The sequence below is a fragment of the Nomascus leucogenys genome, chromosome 17 (assembly GCF_006542625.1).
Source record: "Nomascus leucogenys isolate Asia chromosome 17, Asia_NLE_v1, whole genome shotgun sequence".
Classification (NCBI taxonomy): Eukaryota; Metazoa; Chordata; class Mammalia; order Primates; family Hylobatidae; genus Nomascus; species Nomascus leucogenys.
In genome coordinates, this window is record NC_044397.1 from 34,845,570 (window position 1) to 34,860,706 (window position 15,137).

Genomic DNA, 15,137 nt, shown 5'->3' on the forward strand with positions numbered 1-15,137 from the left:
ATTTGAACTGGGGAGGCGGAGTTTGCAGTGAACTGAGATCGCACCATTGCACTCCACCCTCGCGACAAGAGTGAGACTCTATCTCAAAAAAAAAAAAAAGCCTCATATTCAAAGAGCATTTTGCAGGTGACAAGGTGCTTTTTCACACAGATTCTATTTAGTCCCCACAATTCTCCCTGTTGTACAAATGAAGATGCTCAGAGGCCCAGAGGGTGGGCAATTTGGAGATCAGGGGTAATTGTCTAGGCCCACCTCCTGGGGGACAGGTGCCAAGGGAGGTGAAAAGCCGGCAGAAAATGAGCCAGTCACAGAGGCTCTGAGGCCTCTGCTAGGAGCCAGGGCTCAGGCACTGATGGTGACAGCACAGAAGCCACACATGGGGTCCAATACATTACCATTTATTTCAGAATAAACATGGACTCAAACACTGAAACATGGAGTTTGTGAAGGATGTGGGTGGCAGAGGTCACGAGATGAGCACCCCCCACCTTGTTTTTTTTTAAATTTGGTTTAAGAAATTGATACTGAAAAAACTCAACAGAACCCAGGCCCATGAAGTCTCACATCCTACTCAAGCACCCCCAGTCCCCTGCCCTGCACCCTGTCAGCATCCAGCTTTGTCCATTTCTGAGACCAGATGCCCCCACCCCTCCCCACTTCCAACTTCCTTCAAACCCCTTCTCCAGCTGCAACTCTAAACTCCTCATTTTCTCTGTTGGGGCTGATCACCAGCCCCAGCCTTAGAGGGCTGGAGACTATACCCTCTAAGGAAACCACACTCCCTCCTAAATAAATACCCCCAGGCCCCCCTCCCATTACCAAATGAAAAAATAAATATTGTGAACACCCACCCACCTCTGATGAAAATCTCCTGGATTTGGGGCCCCAGCCATTCACCTGCAAAGTCCCTTCTCTACCCTCTCTGCAGCCCCCTTCGACTCCTCCCCAGGCCCAGCTGAGGGGGGAGGAGGGGAAAGGGCCATGAACCCTTCTGATGCTAGGGCACCCCTCCCCCGTTATCGAGGTCCAAGCAGGGCCAGGGCTGCGAGGGAGAGAATGAGGATGGTTTGGGTGTGAAAACCAATAGATGCCCCCCCACTCCTGCTCCGGCCCTGGTTGTAGCGGGCACTGCCACCTCCTCCTTTGCCCCCAGAACCATCCCTTCTAGGAGGGTATGGAGGCCGAGGAGGCCGGGCTGGGGGAGCCACAGCCCCAGCCATCCAGTCATCTGCATACTGCTGTCCCCCTCCAGAGCCGCTGGCGTCCTCATCTGCAAGGAAGAAGAGGGACAGAGCAGGATGGGAGGGAGAAGCAGAGGGAGACAGAGGGAGGAAAAGAAATTGAGATAAAAACAGAAAGAGAGAGGCAGGGGAGGGAGACACAGGTGGATGCCGGGTTGGGGAAGGGAGAAAGACCATGAGTGACAGGAAGGCAGGGAGAGAAGGAAGGAGAGAGATCCGACAGCAGACATAGGGGGGAGAGATCATGATGGGAGACAGTGAGACAGAGAGAAAAAAGGCAGATGGGGAGAGAGGATAACAGGAAAAAACAGAAAAATCAGAAGTACACAGAAGCAGAGAGCAGCCGGGAAGAGGGGTGGGGGAAGAGTGACAAAGAGAGAGAGAGACAGACAGAAGGAGAGAAGAAAACAATGAGTGTCTGTGCCTTGCTTCTCTGTTTGGCAAACTCCACCCTGCGGAGCCAGCTCAATGTCACCCACCAACCTAGCTTCCCAGCCTCCCCAAAGTTGCCCCCTCCCCCATTTTCCCACTGCTCTTTGCCCATTATAAGGGGCTTCCCACTGTTCTATAAGAATGTTTTCGTGTCTCCCTTACTGGCCCGAAAGGATAGAGACCCCCTCATTGATCTGTTACCCCCAGTCTTTGAGGCCAACGCTCAATAAATGCTCGTTGAATGAATTAGTGAACGAATGAATGAACACTAAGAGTGGAGGCACGGGCGGGAACTACCAGGAGAGGGGAGAGCCTTAAGGGCAGTGGGCGGGGCTCAGGCTCAGGGATGCCGGGGTCTCACCCGCGTCCTGCCCATCCAGGTCGTGTCCCAGTGCGGCCGCTTTCATTCTGGCCGTGGCCGCCCGGAGCTGTAGCCGACGCCGCCGTGTCGGGACATCGGGGCCCGAGGCGTCCACCTTGAGCTCGGGGTTGTTGACCTGCTCGGCCGCGGAGCCCCCAACCACTGGCGGCAAGTACCTGGAAGCAGAGCAGCCCCGAGGCTCCCGCTAGCGCGCGCGGCCCCGCCCCTCCCGGCCACGGCCCCGCCCCTCCCGGCCACGGCCCCGCCCCCTGCTGCCCCCGACCCCCACCCCCCCGGCGCCCCCGAGGCTCACCGGCCCCGCCCCGCTCCAGTCCAGCAGGCCGCCGCCTCCAGCGAGGCGTCCGCTGCCATGCGAGAGTCTCCGCACACCGTCAGGGACAGCCGGGCCCAGAAGCCCCGCATCCGGGCCAGACGCTCGCGGAGCTCCCACACCTGGGCGGGCGAGAGGGGGCGAGGCGAGCTGGAGCGCGACCCCCACACCCATCCCCGGCCCCGGCCCCCCCCCCGCCCCCAACTCTTGGTCATCCTACGCACCAGCCGGTGCAGGTTGGTGCCCGCGGCCGTCGTGGGCCGCTCCTCCTCGGTCACCATCGACCACAGCCGGCCCGCCTCTTCCCGGGGCGGCGGGGCTCGACGGTTGCGGGCAGGCACCGGGTGAGGGGGGCCGCACTCCTGAAACACCTGCGGCACGGGGAAGAGACCTCACACAGTCACCCTGGGGGGAAACCACACTGCGTCCCCACTCTGACCCCACAGTCTCTTCCCAGATCCCCTATACTGTCGCTCTGACACCCACACCGTCCCCGCCCCGGGCCTCACCTCCACCCTTCTCTCTCCCCTATACCTGGGCGGACACCTTCGCACTATTTTCCTGCAGGTACATCAAACCCTCCGAGATCTTCACCCCAATGGATTCAGCCGCCAGCTCAAAGGAAAAGGGGCCCTGGAGCTTATCAGCCAGGATCAGGAGACCATCTTAAGGGAGGGAGAGAAAGAGAAAGGATGGGATGAGTGGTAATACTGAACTAGGATGTTCCCGAAAATCCTCACTTGGGCCTTAGAGAAGCAGCAAAGTGTTTGGGGGAAACTCACATGAGCTCCCTCTCATGTTTCCCCCCAGTATGGCTTTAGAGTCCCTCTCCATTTCATCCCCAGCCTTACTCAGGACCCTCCTCCATCCCAGACTTTTTTAAAATTTAAATTTAAATTTTAGGATTTTAGGATTTTTTTTTTTTTTGAGACGTTGTCTCACTCTGTCGCCCAGGCTAGATGGAGTGCAGTGGCTCGATCTCGGGTCATTGCAACCTCTGCCTCCTGGGTTCAAGCGATTCTTCTGCCTCAGCCTCTGGAGTAGCTGGGACTACAGGCGCCTGCCACCATGCAGGCTAATTTTTGTGTATATATATATATATATATATATTTTTTTTTTTTTTTTTCCGGTACAGATGGGGTTTCACCATATTGGCCAAGCTGGTCTTGAACTCCTGACTTTGTCCTTGTGATCCGCCTGCCTCGGCCTCCAAAAGTGCTAGGATTACAAGCGTGAGCCACCGTGCCTGGCCAATTTTAGGATTTTTTAAAGACAGGGTCTTACTCTCTCGCCCAGGCTGGAGTATAGTGGCACCATCATAGCTTACTGCAGCCTCTAACTCCTGGGATCAAGGGAGCCTCCTGCCTCAGCCTCTGGAGTAACTGGGACAACAGGCACGTGTGCCACCATGCCTGATAATTTCTTTCTTTCTTTCTTTCTTTGGTAGAGATGGGGTCTAGCTACGTTGCCCAGGCTGGCCTCCAACTCCTGGCCTCAAGTGATCCTCCTGCCTCAGCCTCAGGAGTAACTGGGACTACAGGCGCGAGTGCTACCATGGCTGGCTAATTTCTTTCTTTCTTTTCTCTTTCTTTCCTTCTTTCTTTCTTTCCTTTCTTTCTCTTTTTCTTTCTCTCTGTCTCACTTTCTCTGTCTCTCTCTCTCTCTTTCTCTCTTTCTTTCTTGAGATGATGTCTAGCTATGTTGCCCCAGCTGGGCTCCAACTCCTGGCCTCAAGTGATCCTCCTGCCTCAGCCTCTCAAAGTGCTGTGATTACAGGTGTAAGCCACCATGCCTGGCTCCAGGCTTTCTTGAATCCCCTCACCCAGATAGTTGCCCCAGTCAGGCTCCAGTCCCCTGCTGCTGAGACAGCCACGAACCACGTTGAGGCAGAAGCCCTGGCAGGGCATAAGTGAGGGGACCCCCCGGCACAGGGGACAGCCGATGAGACGCATCAGAGCCTGGCTGCAGCCTTCAGACACCGGCACCTGGGGGCAGAGAGTGGGGCTGTGTCCTCCACAAACATTGTAGCTGCTCTCAGCCCGGCTTGGTGCTGGGCACAGACAGAAATCACATACCCCACCCCATGCCTAGGGTTGGTGACCCCATGTGGCAGCAGGTGAGATTGTCACAGATCTGAGGAGGGAGGTTCCAGGTTGCTGACTCTGATTCGTGGGAGGGGTGGAACTAGAGAGGCAGTTAGGGGTGGAGAGAAGATTCAAGGACAAGAGTGAGCCCATCACAGCTGGGGAGGGAGGAGGCGGTCAGGAGGCAGAAGGTGAGGCTGGGAGGTCAGGTAGAGGATGGGCAGTGAGAGAGGCCAAGCCAGGCATCTGGCCTTCAGCAGCAGGGAAGTGGAGTCACTGAGGGATCCTGGGGGGTTGGGCAGGGGCAGTATCCAATCTCCAATTGCTATGGAGATGAGCAGGCCCTTGGGGACTGAGGAGGGTATGGGTCCACAGAGGGGAGGAGGGGGTCAGAGATCATGGATCGTGGACCAGTGGAGGTTTCACTCCAGCCCCCTCCTTCCTAATTCATCCTGGGACACCAGGGCCTGGAGGCAGACAGAGCCCCAGGCCTGTCCTGCTGGCTGGTGGCTGTTTCTTCCTTGTGGGGTCTCTCTCATTTCCACCTCTCCCTCCCTGGGCCCTGCCCATACTCAGGCCCCCTCTAACCTTAAGCGCTTCGCTGACCACATTTCTTCCAGTCTCCAGGCCCTGCACAAAGGCTCGGGCAGCCACCAGGGTCCGGGTTATCTGGGAGAAGGCAAAGAAGGTGAGAAAAACCACAAGGTTGTTATGGGTCAGTCAAGACTGGAGCCAAGAGACTGCATCAAGAGCAGTGAGGGTTGGGTTTGTGGGGTTCTCTCAAAGTGGGTCGAGTGTTGGGTGGTACAGAGAGGCAGGTTCAAGAGCCCCACAGGAATTATAGTCTTAAAGAAAAACAAAGGAAGGCTTGGGAAGAGATGGAGGGATTATGCTGTACAGGGCTTAGAGAGAGAGAAATTGTATATCCGAACTAACACTGAACTTGAAGCCAGAAGACTTGGGTGTGAGCCACAGCTCTGCCACTTACTGGCTGAAAAGCTTAACCCCTGGGAGCCTCAGCTTTCTCATCTGTAAAATAAGGGCATGACTGTCTACCTCACAGGGTTATGATGACAACTAAATGTGATACTATGAAAGAAAATGCCTTTTGCATATTGAATGCATAATTCCTGTTTAGTTGAATCAGAGGAAGTCAAGGTGTTAGGATTAGGGAGGGGTTGACACAAAGGTGGCTGGAGGTTAAGGGCAGGTGAGTGTTTGTGTGAAACTAGGGCACAGAATGGGAGGTGGCAGGGGCGGGGGCATCCGCTTCAAGAAGACCAAGGGGCACTGGGTCGGGCAGTGGTGAGTAAAGCTCAGAATAGGGATCACCAGGTCAGAAATGGCTTCAATGCAGGATGGGGGATCACCAGGTCAGAGGTGACTGAAGCACGCCAGTTTGGAGGTGAGTGGTGCACAGTTCAGGGGTCACTAGGTCAGAAGTGGTTGAAGCTCAGGCCTCAGGATCCCTCACCTGCAGGCGGAGGCGGCGGGGTGAGTCCCCGAAGGGCTGCAGAGAGCCATCGGTAGATGAGGCCAAGCGTGAGAGGCAGAGCAGGTAGTCAGGGGGGAAGCTGTACTGTGGGTGCAGCAGCGGGAACACTCTCTCCAGGAGCTGTGCCCAGAAATCCGCCAGGGTGTCATCCAACCCCTCACCAGATTCCCCATAGAAGTCTCGCAGCCGAGAGAACAGGCCATTGAATATGAGGGCGTGCTGGGCATACAGGCGGCCGTAGGAGTGGGAGAAGAGCTGGGTCAGAGAGTGCTGTGCTACTGAGAGCATCTCCAGAAAAAACTCTGCAGCAAATGCAGGGAACAGGTGGAAGGCAGGTGAGGCCAGAGAATGGGGAGAAAAGTGAACAGGCAGAGGCAGGAGGGGATGGGAGAGAAGAGAAAAGACAAGTGAATCAGAAACTGAGTAATTCTCAGAGATGGGGCAGACAGGGAATGAGGGAGGGCAGGGCCCTGGAGACAGAGTCTGGGGGGGTGGGCGGGCTGGGAGGGGATGGAGTCTTCACAGATGCAGTAAGGAGTGGGGACAGGAGCCTTGCTGGGGTCCTAAGCACCAAGAGGAGCTATGAAGCTGAGTTTGGGGACCCCAGGTGCTCACCATCAAATTTTCTGTGCCTGGCAGCCAGCGTGTGAACCAGAAAGGAGCCGCTGTCCTCCACCAGGCCTCGGAAGGTGGCCTCAGTCTCCCTGATCAGCCTCTGCTCTGTCTCACTGGAACAGCAGGTGTACTCCTGGGGACAGACCCGGAGGTGCTCACCTGGACAGAGGAGACGTGAAGGAATGGTGGGAAGTGATACCCTAAAATCCCTTCCATTTCCCGCCTATCTCTGGGGACTATGCCTTCTCTTCTACCTGCCTGGTCTCTTTTCTATTGTCTGCACCCTCTTCCCCACCTGACCCTATATCCTCCACCTTATTGTCTCCTCACCCATCCCAAGTTCATTCCCATTAGCCACGGGATCATCTATTTAACAGCTGCCCTGAGGGCCAAGTCAGTGGTCAGAGTGTCCTCAAGTGACCCTCCCCAACGTCCACACCCCAGACCTCGAGGGACTTGGAGAACAGCTTCTAGGGGATGAAGAATGGGGCTTGGAAGGGTGAGGTTACTTAGTGAGCAATAAAGTATTCTCATAGAAGGGGCTAATAGAAACAGCGAGAACATGGCTGTGAAGAAAGAAACACATAGGGGGATGTTAATTAGGAGGAGGGGATTCCTGGGGTGGAGATGGAGTAAGAGCGCTATTCTGTGCATAGGAGGGTTATTGTGACCCCGGTAAGGAAGTTACAGGAGGAGAACAGACATTACTGTGGGATGAAAAGATTAGTATAACGGTCACTCTGAAAGGGAAGAGTTATTGTGAGATGAGGAGGCCCCGCCCCCGCCCCCGCCCCCACCCCCAATTCTCTAGTCTTCCTCTTTCTCCTCACCTGAGATCAGGGCGGGAGGGATTAGGTTTAAGCTATATCCCCGGGCCCCCAGCACCTGCCGGGTCTCTGCACAACTCCGGGTGACCTTTGCCTCGCTCCCGGGTCCGGGACCAGGACCGGGACACAGAGGCAGCAGCAGAAGCAGGAGAGGTCGCAGCGCGGACATAGCTGCAGCCACCCCAGGACGGCAAAGTGGGTCCTAAGGAGGAAGGAAGAGCCTCCCAAACTCGAGAATCCGGTACTCGGCCGCGGGACCGCTCCGCGGGCCAGAGAAAGAGCGCTACCCCGGAAAACTGAATACCGAGCACGATAGCTGGACCAGGCGGCATCTGCAGAGACAATGGGAGCGAGGAGCCGGACAGGGGGCGGGACCCGAGGCGGGGCCCCGCCAATAATGGCTCGGAGCCGGCTTCAGGGGCGGGGGCAATGAAGAAATTAAGCCAATGTAGCGCGGAAGCTCGGCAGGGGGGCGGGACCCGGCCGGCACTGAGGAGTTGGTGAAATAGGGGCGTGGTCTCCATTGGGGGCGTGGCGATCCGGCTCAAAAGGCGGGGCCTGGGTGGAACCCAGCCTATGGCAATTGAGAAGCCAGATTAAAGGGGTTACTGCCAGTCTGGTCCAAAACCCGCCCAATGGAGTAGGAGATTGAGGGTAGCGGGGGTGGGGCCTGGGTGGGGGCGGGGCTAAAGCGGGCCGCCCGCGTGCCCAAGCCCACGTGATAGGGCAGCACGTCTGAGAGCTTGAGGCCACACGAGGCTGTGGAGCGGCGTGACTCAAACGTGGCGCGCATCAACTCACACACTTCCAAGCCTCGCGATAGCTACTGGCCCTGGGCGAGCCGTTGGGATTGCGCTTGCGCACAGCGTGTCTTGTGCCTTCCCGCGCTTTTCTGGAATCTTTCGCCCCCGGAAAGGCAGCGGCGGGCGCTTGTGTGGAAGGTGGGGTGGCCAGAGACACCCGAGGGACCTGAGGTGGGGACCTTCCCTGAACCCTGCTCGGCCAGAAGTCACTCTTCCAGGCTCTGACAGTGAGGTTTCTCCTTGACCCAAGAATACGCCCTCTCGCGACCCTCCCGGCCCTGACACTAGGAGCCTTCCCGGGCCGTGCCCCCAATGGCCTCCGCCACAGAGCCCGAGAATCCTCTCCCCAGGCCTCCATAGACTGAGAGTCCACTCTTTTAAGCGCTTGGAAGGGTCTTTATCCTGAAGCCGCTTACCCCAGGGGCAGTCGTAGATATTTTTACCTTCTGGAAAAATAGGAAACGCGCACCTGCCTTTACTCCTTTTGCATTTCCAGCCTTATTCTCATGGCGCCTCCACCCCCAAATCCTTAAGAGCCTTCCGTTCCATTCCAGGTGGAATCAGGTACTAGTCCTCTAGAAACGAAAGCCTGGGGTCTTCTTGTATTTTTTTTCTTATTTATTTTATTTTTTTATTTCATTTTTTAAAACCTGTAAGTTGCCTTGCAGAGGGCAGTTTATACTTCCGAAGCCTCCTGAGAGGGGTGCGTCTGAAGCTGCCCTGCTGTGTGCTTTGCTTGGCTTTTTTTTTTTTTTTCTTTTTTTTTTTTTTTTTTTTTTTTTTAGAGACAGGGCCTTGCTATGTAGCCCAGGCTGGTTTTGAACTCCTGGACCCAAGCGATGCTCCCGCTTTGCCTTCCCAAAGTACTAGGATTATAGGCGGGAGCACTGTGCACCACGCCTCGGCTTTTGGAGAGCAATTCCAAACCCACTGCCCAGTTTCTGGGGCCTTGGTGTCTGTAATCCCTTGGTGCTTTAGGTCCACTCTTTGCCTTATTTTATTTAGTTGTCATTACTTTTTTTTTTTTGAGACAGAGTCTCGCTCCGTTGCCCAGGCTAGAGTGCAGTGGTGCAGTCTTAGCTCACTGCAGCCTCGACCTCCTGGGCTCAGGCGATCGCTCCGCTTCATTCTGCCGAGTAGCTGGGACTACAGGTACACCACCATGCCTGGCTAGTTTTTTTTTGTTTTGGTTTGGTTTTTTCGTAGAGACAGGATCTTGCTATGTTGCCCAGGCTGATTTTGAACTTGTGGGGTCAGGCAGTCCTCCTGCTTCAGCTGCTCAAAGTGCTGGGATTCCAGGTTCGAGCCACCCTGGGCACCTTGCCCTTTTTTTTTTTTTTTTTAAACCTGTGAGTTAAATTCCCTTGCAGCAGGCAGTTTGCACTTCTGAAGCCTCTAGAGAGGGCTGTGTCTGAAGCTGCCCTGGTGTGTGCCTTGCTTGGATTTTTTTTTTTTTTTTTTTTTGGATGTGTCTCATGTTGCCAAGGCTGGTCTCAAACTGCTGGGCTCAAGCAGTCGTCCTGCCTCAGCCTCCTGAGTAGCTGGGACCACAGGTGTGTGCAACAACACCTAGCTAGTTTTTCCTTATTTTTTGTAGAGATGGGGTCTTGCTATGTTGCCCAGGTTGGTCTTGAATTACTGGGCCCAAGCAGTCCTCCCTCCTCAGCTGCCTGAAGTTCTGGGATTACAAGTGTGATCTACTGCACCCAGTGTGCATTTTTTTTTTTTTTAAAGAAAAAAACCTATGAGTTAAATTTCCTTGCAGTAGGCAGTTTGCACTTCCACAGCCTCTAGAGAGAGATGTGTCTGAGGCTACCCTGGTGTGTGTGACTTCCTCAGCTTTTGGAGAGCAACTCCAAACCTGCTGGCCAGTTTCTGGGCTGTTGTTGTCCTTAATCCCTTGATGCCTTAGGTCAGCTCTTTGTCTTATTTATTTATTTTGAGATGGAGTTTCACTCTTGTTGCCCAAGCTGGAGTGCAGTGGCATGATCTCGACTCACTGCAGCCTCCACCTTCCAGGTTGAAGCGATTCTCCTGCCTCAGCCTCCCAAGTAGCTGGTATTACAGGCATATGCCACCACACCCAGATAATTTTGTATTTTTAGTAGAAATGGGGTTTCTCCATGTTGGTCAGGCTGGTCTCGAACCCCCGACCTCAGGTGATCTGCCTGCCTCGGCCTCCCAAAGTGCTGGGATTACAGGTGTGAGTCACTGTGCCCAGCCATTTGTGTTATTTATGATTACTTTTTTTGGGGGGGGAGGGGACAGGGTCTTCTTCTGTCACCCAGGCTGGATGGAGTACAGTGGTGCGATCATAGCTCACTGCAGCCTTGAACTCCTGGACTCAAGCAGTCCTCCCACCTCAGCCTCCTGAATAGCTGAATACCAGCATGCTCTACCACACCTGGCTAATTATTGTTATTATTATTTTTTTAGAAATGGGGTCTTGCTGTATTGCCCAGGCTGGTCTTGACCTCCTGGGCTCAAGCCGTCCTCCTGCCTTGGCCTCCCAAAGTGCTGGGATTATAGGCATGAGCCACAGTGCCCAGCCTTTGTCTTAGTTTTTGGTCCCCCTCACCTGACCCCAGAGTTCTAGAACCATTCCCTTGGAAAGAAAGGGACTGGTCAGGGCTGAGGATGGAGAAGTGCTGTGGTAGGAGCCCTTTCTTCTCTTTCTTCCCCAGCTGGATCGCCAAACCTACCCTGCGGTCCTCATCTTCCTGGCCCCATAGCTCCTCCTCTCCAACCATGTCTTCCCCACTGCAAAGAGCTGTGGGAGATACCAAGAGGGCCTTGTCTGCATCTTCTGGTTCGTCTGCCAGTCTACCCTTTGATGACAGGGACTCAAACCATACCTCAGAGGGGTAAGTAGATGTTGCATTGTGTGGCCACTTCCTGTGTCCGTGGCAGCCTTCCCCCTCTCGTTTTCCCACATTGATGATAATATGCGTGGGACTGTGTGAAAACACCAGAAGTGCTATACTCGTTCAGCACAGTGACACCCTCCCTCCAGCTCCAGGTGTTTTTTTTTGGCGGTCCTAGATGTTGTAGACATCACAATAGTAGTACATCCTGTTTTTTTTTTTTTTGAGACGGAGTCTCGCCCTGTCGCCGAGGCTGGAGTGCAGTGGTGCAATCTCGGCTCACTGCAACCTCCGCCTCCCGGGTTCAAGCACGTCCTGTTTTTAATCCATCATCCATCTTGTCTAAACCTCTCTTAAACACATTTCTGTGTTCAGCATGTACCAACCCTGGTGGGGGCTGAGAGCTGGCAGATGGGGGAGTACAGAGTTCTTTGTTGCCTGGTAAATTGTATATACTTTTTAGCTGGTGTCCCCTATTTCTTCTGCTTGGGGATTTTGTAATAGGTCTGTGTATCCTTATTTATTACCATATATGAGTTTATTCTGTGTAGGTTATAATAATATATCTTGGTTTTTTATCTTTCCAGAAGGAAAAAAGCGAATTTCATACAGATCTGCTTTATCCCCTGGCTGTTTTAATTGGCTTTCTCTGAATCATTTCTGTTTCTGTCAGTGCTACTGTGGGGGACCAGATTATATCAAAGTTATAAACTTGAATTGATAAGACCAGGTTTATGTTTCAAGGGGGTGAAATTTAACTCTAGGTACATATTACTCTCCCGTTTATGGATGAATGATAGATGACTTCCTGAGCCATGATTATTTTTCTCTACAAAGAGCAGTGATCTCTCTACCTGCTAAGTGAGTATCATTTGATTCTCTTATTCGGAGAGAATACTAGGAAGGGTTGTCCTTCCCCTGCCTCATTTCCTCATTCTTCGTCTCCATTGCTTTCACGTGAAAGTTTTCCTTTAAGGCTTTGTCCCAGCCGGGTGTGGTGGCTTATGCCTATAATCCCAACACTTTGGGAGGCCGAGGCGGGTGGATCACCTGAGGTCAGGAGTTTGAGACCAGCCTGGCCAACACGGTGAAACACCTGTAATCCCAGCTACTCGGGAGGCTGAGGTAGGAGAATCGCTTGAACCTGGGAGGCGGAGGTTGCAGTAAGCTGAGATCATGCCATCACACTCTAGCCTGGGTGACAAGAGTGAAACTCCGTCTCAAAAAAAAAAAAAAAAAAAGAGTTTGTCCTTCCTACTAATAATAAGCTCATTTTTTCTTAAAATCTGAATATGTTTTTCTCATGGAGATGGGGTGTGGTGAGAGACAGAGAAACCATAATTCATTAGCCTTTTATATGGAGGGAATAGGGTGGTTATATTTAAAGAGAACTATACTTTCTCACAGGAATAGTGACTCTTTGTTAGCTGATGAAGGCAGTGACTTTGAAGACAGCGTCAATCGAAATGTGAAGAAGAGAGCAGCAAAACGACCACCGAAAACAATGCCGGTGAGTCAGCCAGTTTTCTTTTGTTTTTGAATCTTGTGGGGGAAGCAGCCCAGCTACTCGGGAGGCTGAGGCAGGAGAATGGCGTGAACCCAGGGGACAGAGCTTGCAGTGAGCTGAGATTGCGCCACTGCACTCCAGCCTGGGCGACAGAGCGAGACTCCGTCTCAAAAAAAAAAAAAAAAAAAAAAAAGAAAACCTAAAAGAGGTTCAGGTGGTACGGTTCATAAAAGGACAAGATTTACAAAGTATTAAGGGACAGAAATAGGAAGAAGAGAAATTTTGAAGATAAGAGAAAAGGACGTTAGGATATAGAGATACAGGAAGGGGACTCAGGGACTTTTTTTTTTTTTTTAAGGGAAAAAAGTTAATAAACTTCATAACAGTATAAAAATCAATTATTTCAGGACTGAGTCTAACTCAGACTCTGCTGTGGAATTGGCAGCTTAAGCCTACTTTTGTGATAATGATGAAACCAAGTGTTAATGTCACTGTTACCTTTTTTGTTTTTTTTCATATTTCTGTTCTTTTTATACATATTAGGTGGCAAAACATCCAAAGAAAGGGTCCCAAGTGGTACATCGTCATAGCCGGAAACAGTCGGAGCCACCAGCCAGTGATCTTTTCAATGCTGTGAAAGCCGCCAAAAGTGACATGCAGGTAAAGCAGCGTCTTACCTCTGTTGATACCATCTCACTTTTTGTAAGGTGGTAAGGACAAGTGTCTACAAACTTGATTTGATGTGAACATTTTAGTGAGTGTAACATATCAAGAAAGATAAGATTATGGGATGAATCCTTGGAGTGATAGAAGGGTAACCTTGAATGAGAGAGCATGTTCTTTTTTTTTTTTTTGAGACAGAGTCTCTTTCTGTCGCCCAGGCTGGAGTGCAGTGGCACAGTCTCAGCTCACTGCAGCCTCTGCCTCCTGGGTTCAAGCGATTCTTGTGCCTCAGCCTCCCAAGTAGCTGGGATTACAGGCGTGCGCCACCACACCCAGCTAATTTTTGTATTTTTAGTAGAGATGGGGTTTTGCCATGTTGGCCAGGCTGGTCTCCCACTCCTGACCTCAGGTGATCCGCCCACCTCGGCCTTGCAAAGTGCTGGGATTACAGGCGTGAGTCACCGCGCCTGGCTTGGAGAGAGCGTGTTCTTTTCTTAAAGATATCACAGGAGTGATGATGCCTTAATTGATTGGTGGAGCAGATGAGAAGAGGCATTGCATGACACAGGAAGGAAGCTTGGATGTGGTGGCACCTTGTTCACCCATGTTATTTTTTAGCTCCATCTTGACAATTATACTTAATTTTTTTCCCTCTGTTTCTTTTTTTATAATTTTATTGAAGTTCTAATACCCGAAAGTGTACAAAGCTTATATGTAGTTTAAAAAATAAAAATGAAATGATCACTCAGATCTCTAGCCCCAGCTCAAGAATGAAACATTAATAGTGTTATAGAGATCCTTTGTGTACCTCCTTTCTACCCCATCTCACAGTCCCCTTATTACCCATAGGTAAACACTAGAGTGAATTTTGTGTTAATCTTTCTCATCTTTCATTGTAGTATTACCACTATGAATGTGTTCTTTAATTATGTAAATGAATCCATTATTCAGGCTTCTGTGATTTAATTATTTCAGTTAACATTGTTTGAGATTTATCCACATTAATGTGTAATTTTATAGTTTCTGGGAAAATATTAAAAATTTTCAAACATACAGAATTTTGCTAGTTATATTTTCGTTATTTGATTTCTAACTTCATTGTGTTGTAGTCAGGGAATGTGGTGTTTGAAATTTATGTAGGGGCCGGGCACAGTGGCTCACACCTGTGATCCCAGCACTTGGGGAGGCTGAGGCAGGCAGATCACTCGAGGCCAGGAGTTCGAGACCAGCCTGGCCAACATGGTGAAACCCCATCTCTACTAAAAATACAAAAATTAGCTGCGTGTGGTGGCGTTTGTCTGTAATCCCAGCCACTTTGGAGGCTGAGGCATGAGAATTGCTTGAACCCGGGAGGCGGAGGTTGCAGTGAGCTGAGATTGTGCCATGGCACTCCAGCCTGGATGACAGAGTGAGACTCTGTCTCAAAAAAAAAAAAGAAAGAAATTTATGGAGACTTAGCCTTATGGCCTAGTATTGAGTTGGTACATTCGTTTTATCTTTTCTGTTTCTTTTTCCTCCTTTGCTTGCTTTCCTTTGGATTTCTTATCTTCCACAAGGACCTGAGCAGATTTTAATTCCAGTTGTCTTTTCCACCTTATGTGCAGTTGTACAGCGTGTTAGTTTTTTTTTTTTTTTTTTTTGAGACGGACTCTTGCTCTGTCGCTAGGCTGGAGTGCAGTGACGCGATCTTGGCTCACTGCAACCTCCGCCTCCCAGGTTCACACAATTCTCCTGCCTCAGCCTCCCAAGTAGCTGGGATTACAGGTGCATGCCACCATGCCCAACTAATTTTTGTATTTTTAGCAGAGACGGGGATTTCACCATGTTGGCCAGGATGGTCTCGATCTTTTGACCTCGTGATCCGCCCGCCTCGGCCTTCCAAAGTGTTGGGATTACAGGTGTGAGCCACCACGC

General features: G+C 51.7%; 2 protein-coding genes across 5 annotated transcripts in view; one reads left to right on the plus strand and one right to left on the minus strand.

Moving 5' to 3' along the window:
- Positions 1-382: 382 nt before the first annotated feature.
- On the minus strand, positions 383-7,737 carry GPC2 (glypican 2). The gene is made up of 10 exons (XM_030796128.1): positions 7,390-7,737; positions 6,560-6,718; positions 5,924-6,246; positions 5,038-5,118; positions 4,188-4,350; positions 2,900-3,030; positions 2,590-2,736; positions 2,348-2,487; positions 2,035-2,210; positions 383-1,270 (listed from the first exon to the last, which is right to left on the minus strand). Exons 1-10 carry the CDS (start codon positions 7,553-7,555, stop codon positions 1,017-1,019), a joined length of 1,740 nt encoding a protein of 579 aa, XP_030651988.1. The 5' UTR covers positions 7,556-7,737; the 3' UTR covers positions 383-1,016.
- A 341-nt stretch (positions 7,738-8,078) lies between these two features.
- Positions 8,079-15,137, plus strand: part of STAG3 (stromal antigen 3) — a 35,782-nt gene continuing 28,723 nt past the window's right edge. The window contains exons 1-4 of one of the 4 annotated variants that reach the window (XM_030797233.1): positions 8,079-8,260; positions 10,874-11,053; positions 12,461-12,563; positions 13,104-13,220. In XM_030797233.1, the coding sequence (XP_030653093.1) occupies positions 10,938-11,053; positions 12,461-12,563; positions 13,104-13,220 (336 nt within the window). In that variant the 5' untranslated portion in view covers positions 8,079-8,260; positions 10,874-10,937. Of the gene's footprint in view, positions 8,361-10,873; positions 11,054-12,460; positions 12,564-13,103; positions 13,221-15,137 lie in introns of all 4 variants that reach the window. The other 3 variants (XM_030797231.1, XM_030797232.1, XM_030797234.1) reach the window with 3 other exon arrangements.

Excerpts from the sequence above, each read along its gene's own strand:
- GPC2 (XM_030796128.1), bottom strand. The coding sequence starts at position 7,555 with ATGTCCGCGCTGCGACCTCTCCTGCTTCTGCTGCTGCCTCTGTGTCCC. Across the intron at positions 2,211-2,347 it reads ACTGGAGCGGGGCGGGGCCG|GTACTTGCCGCCAGTGGTTG; the intron begins GTGAGCCTCGGG and ends CTCTGCTTCCAG. Across the intron at positions 1,271-2,034 it reads CCTGGATGGGCAGGACGCGG|ATGAGGACGCCAGCGGCTCT; the intron begins GTGAGACCCCGG and ends TCTTCCTTGCAG.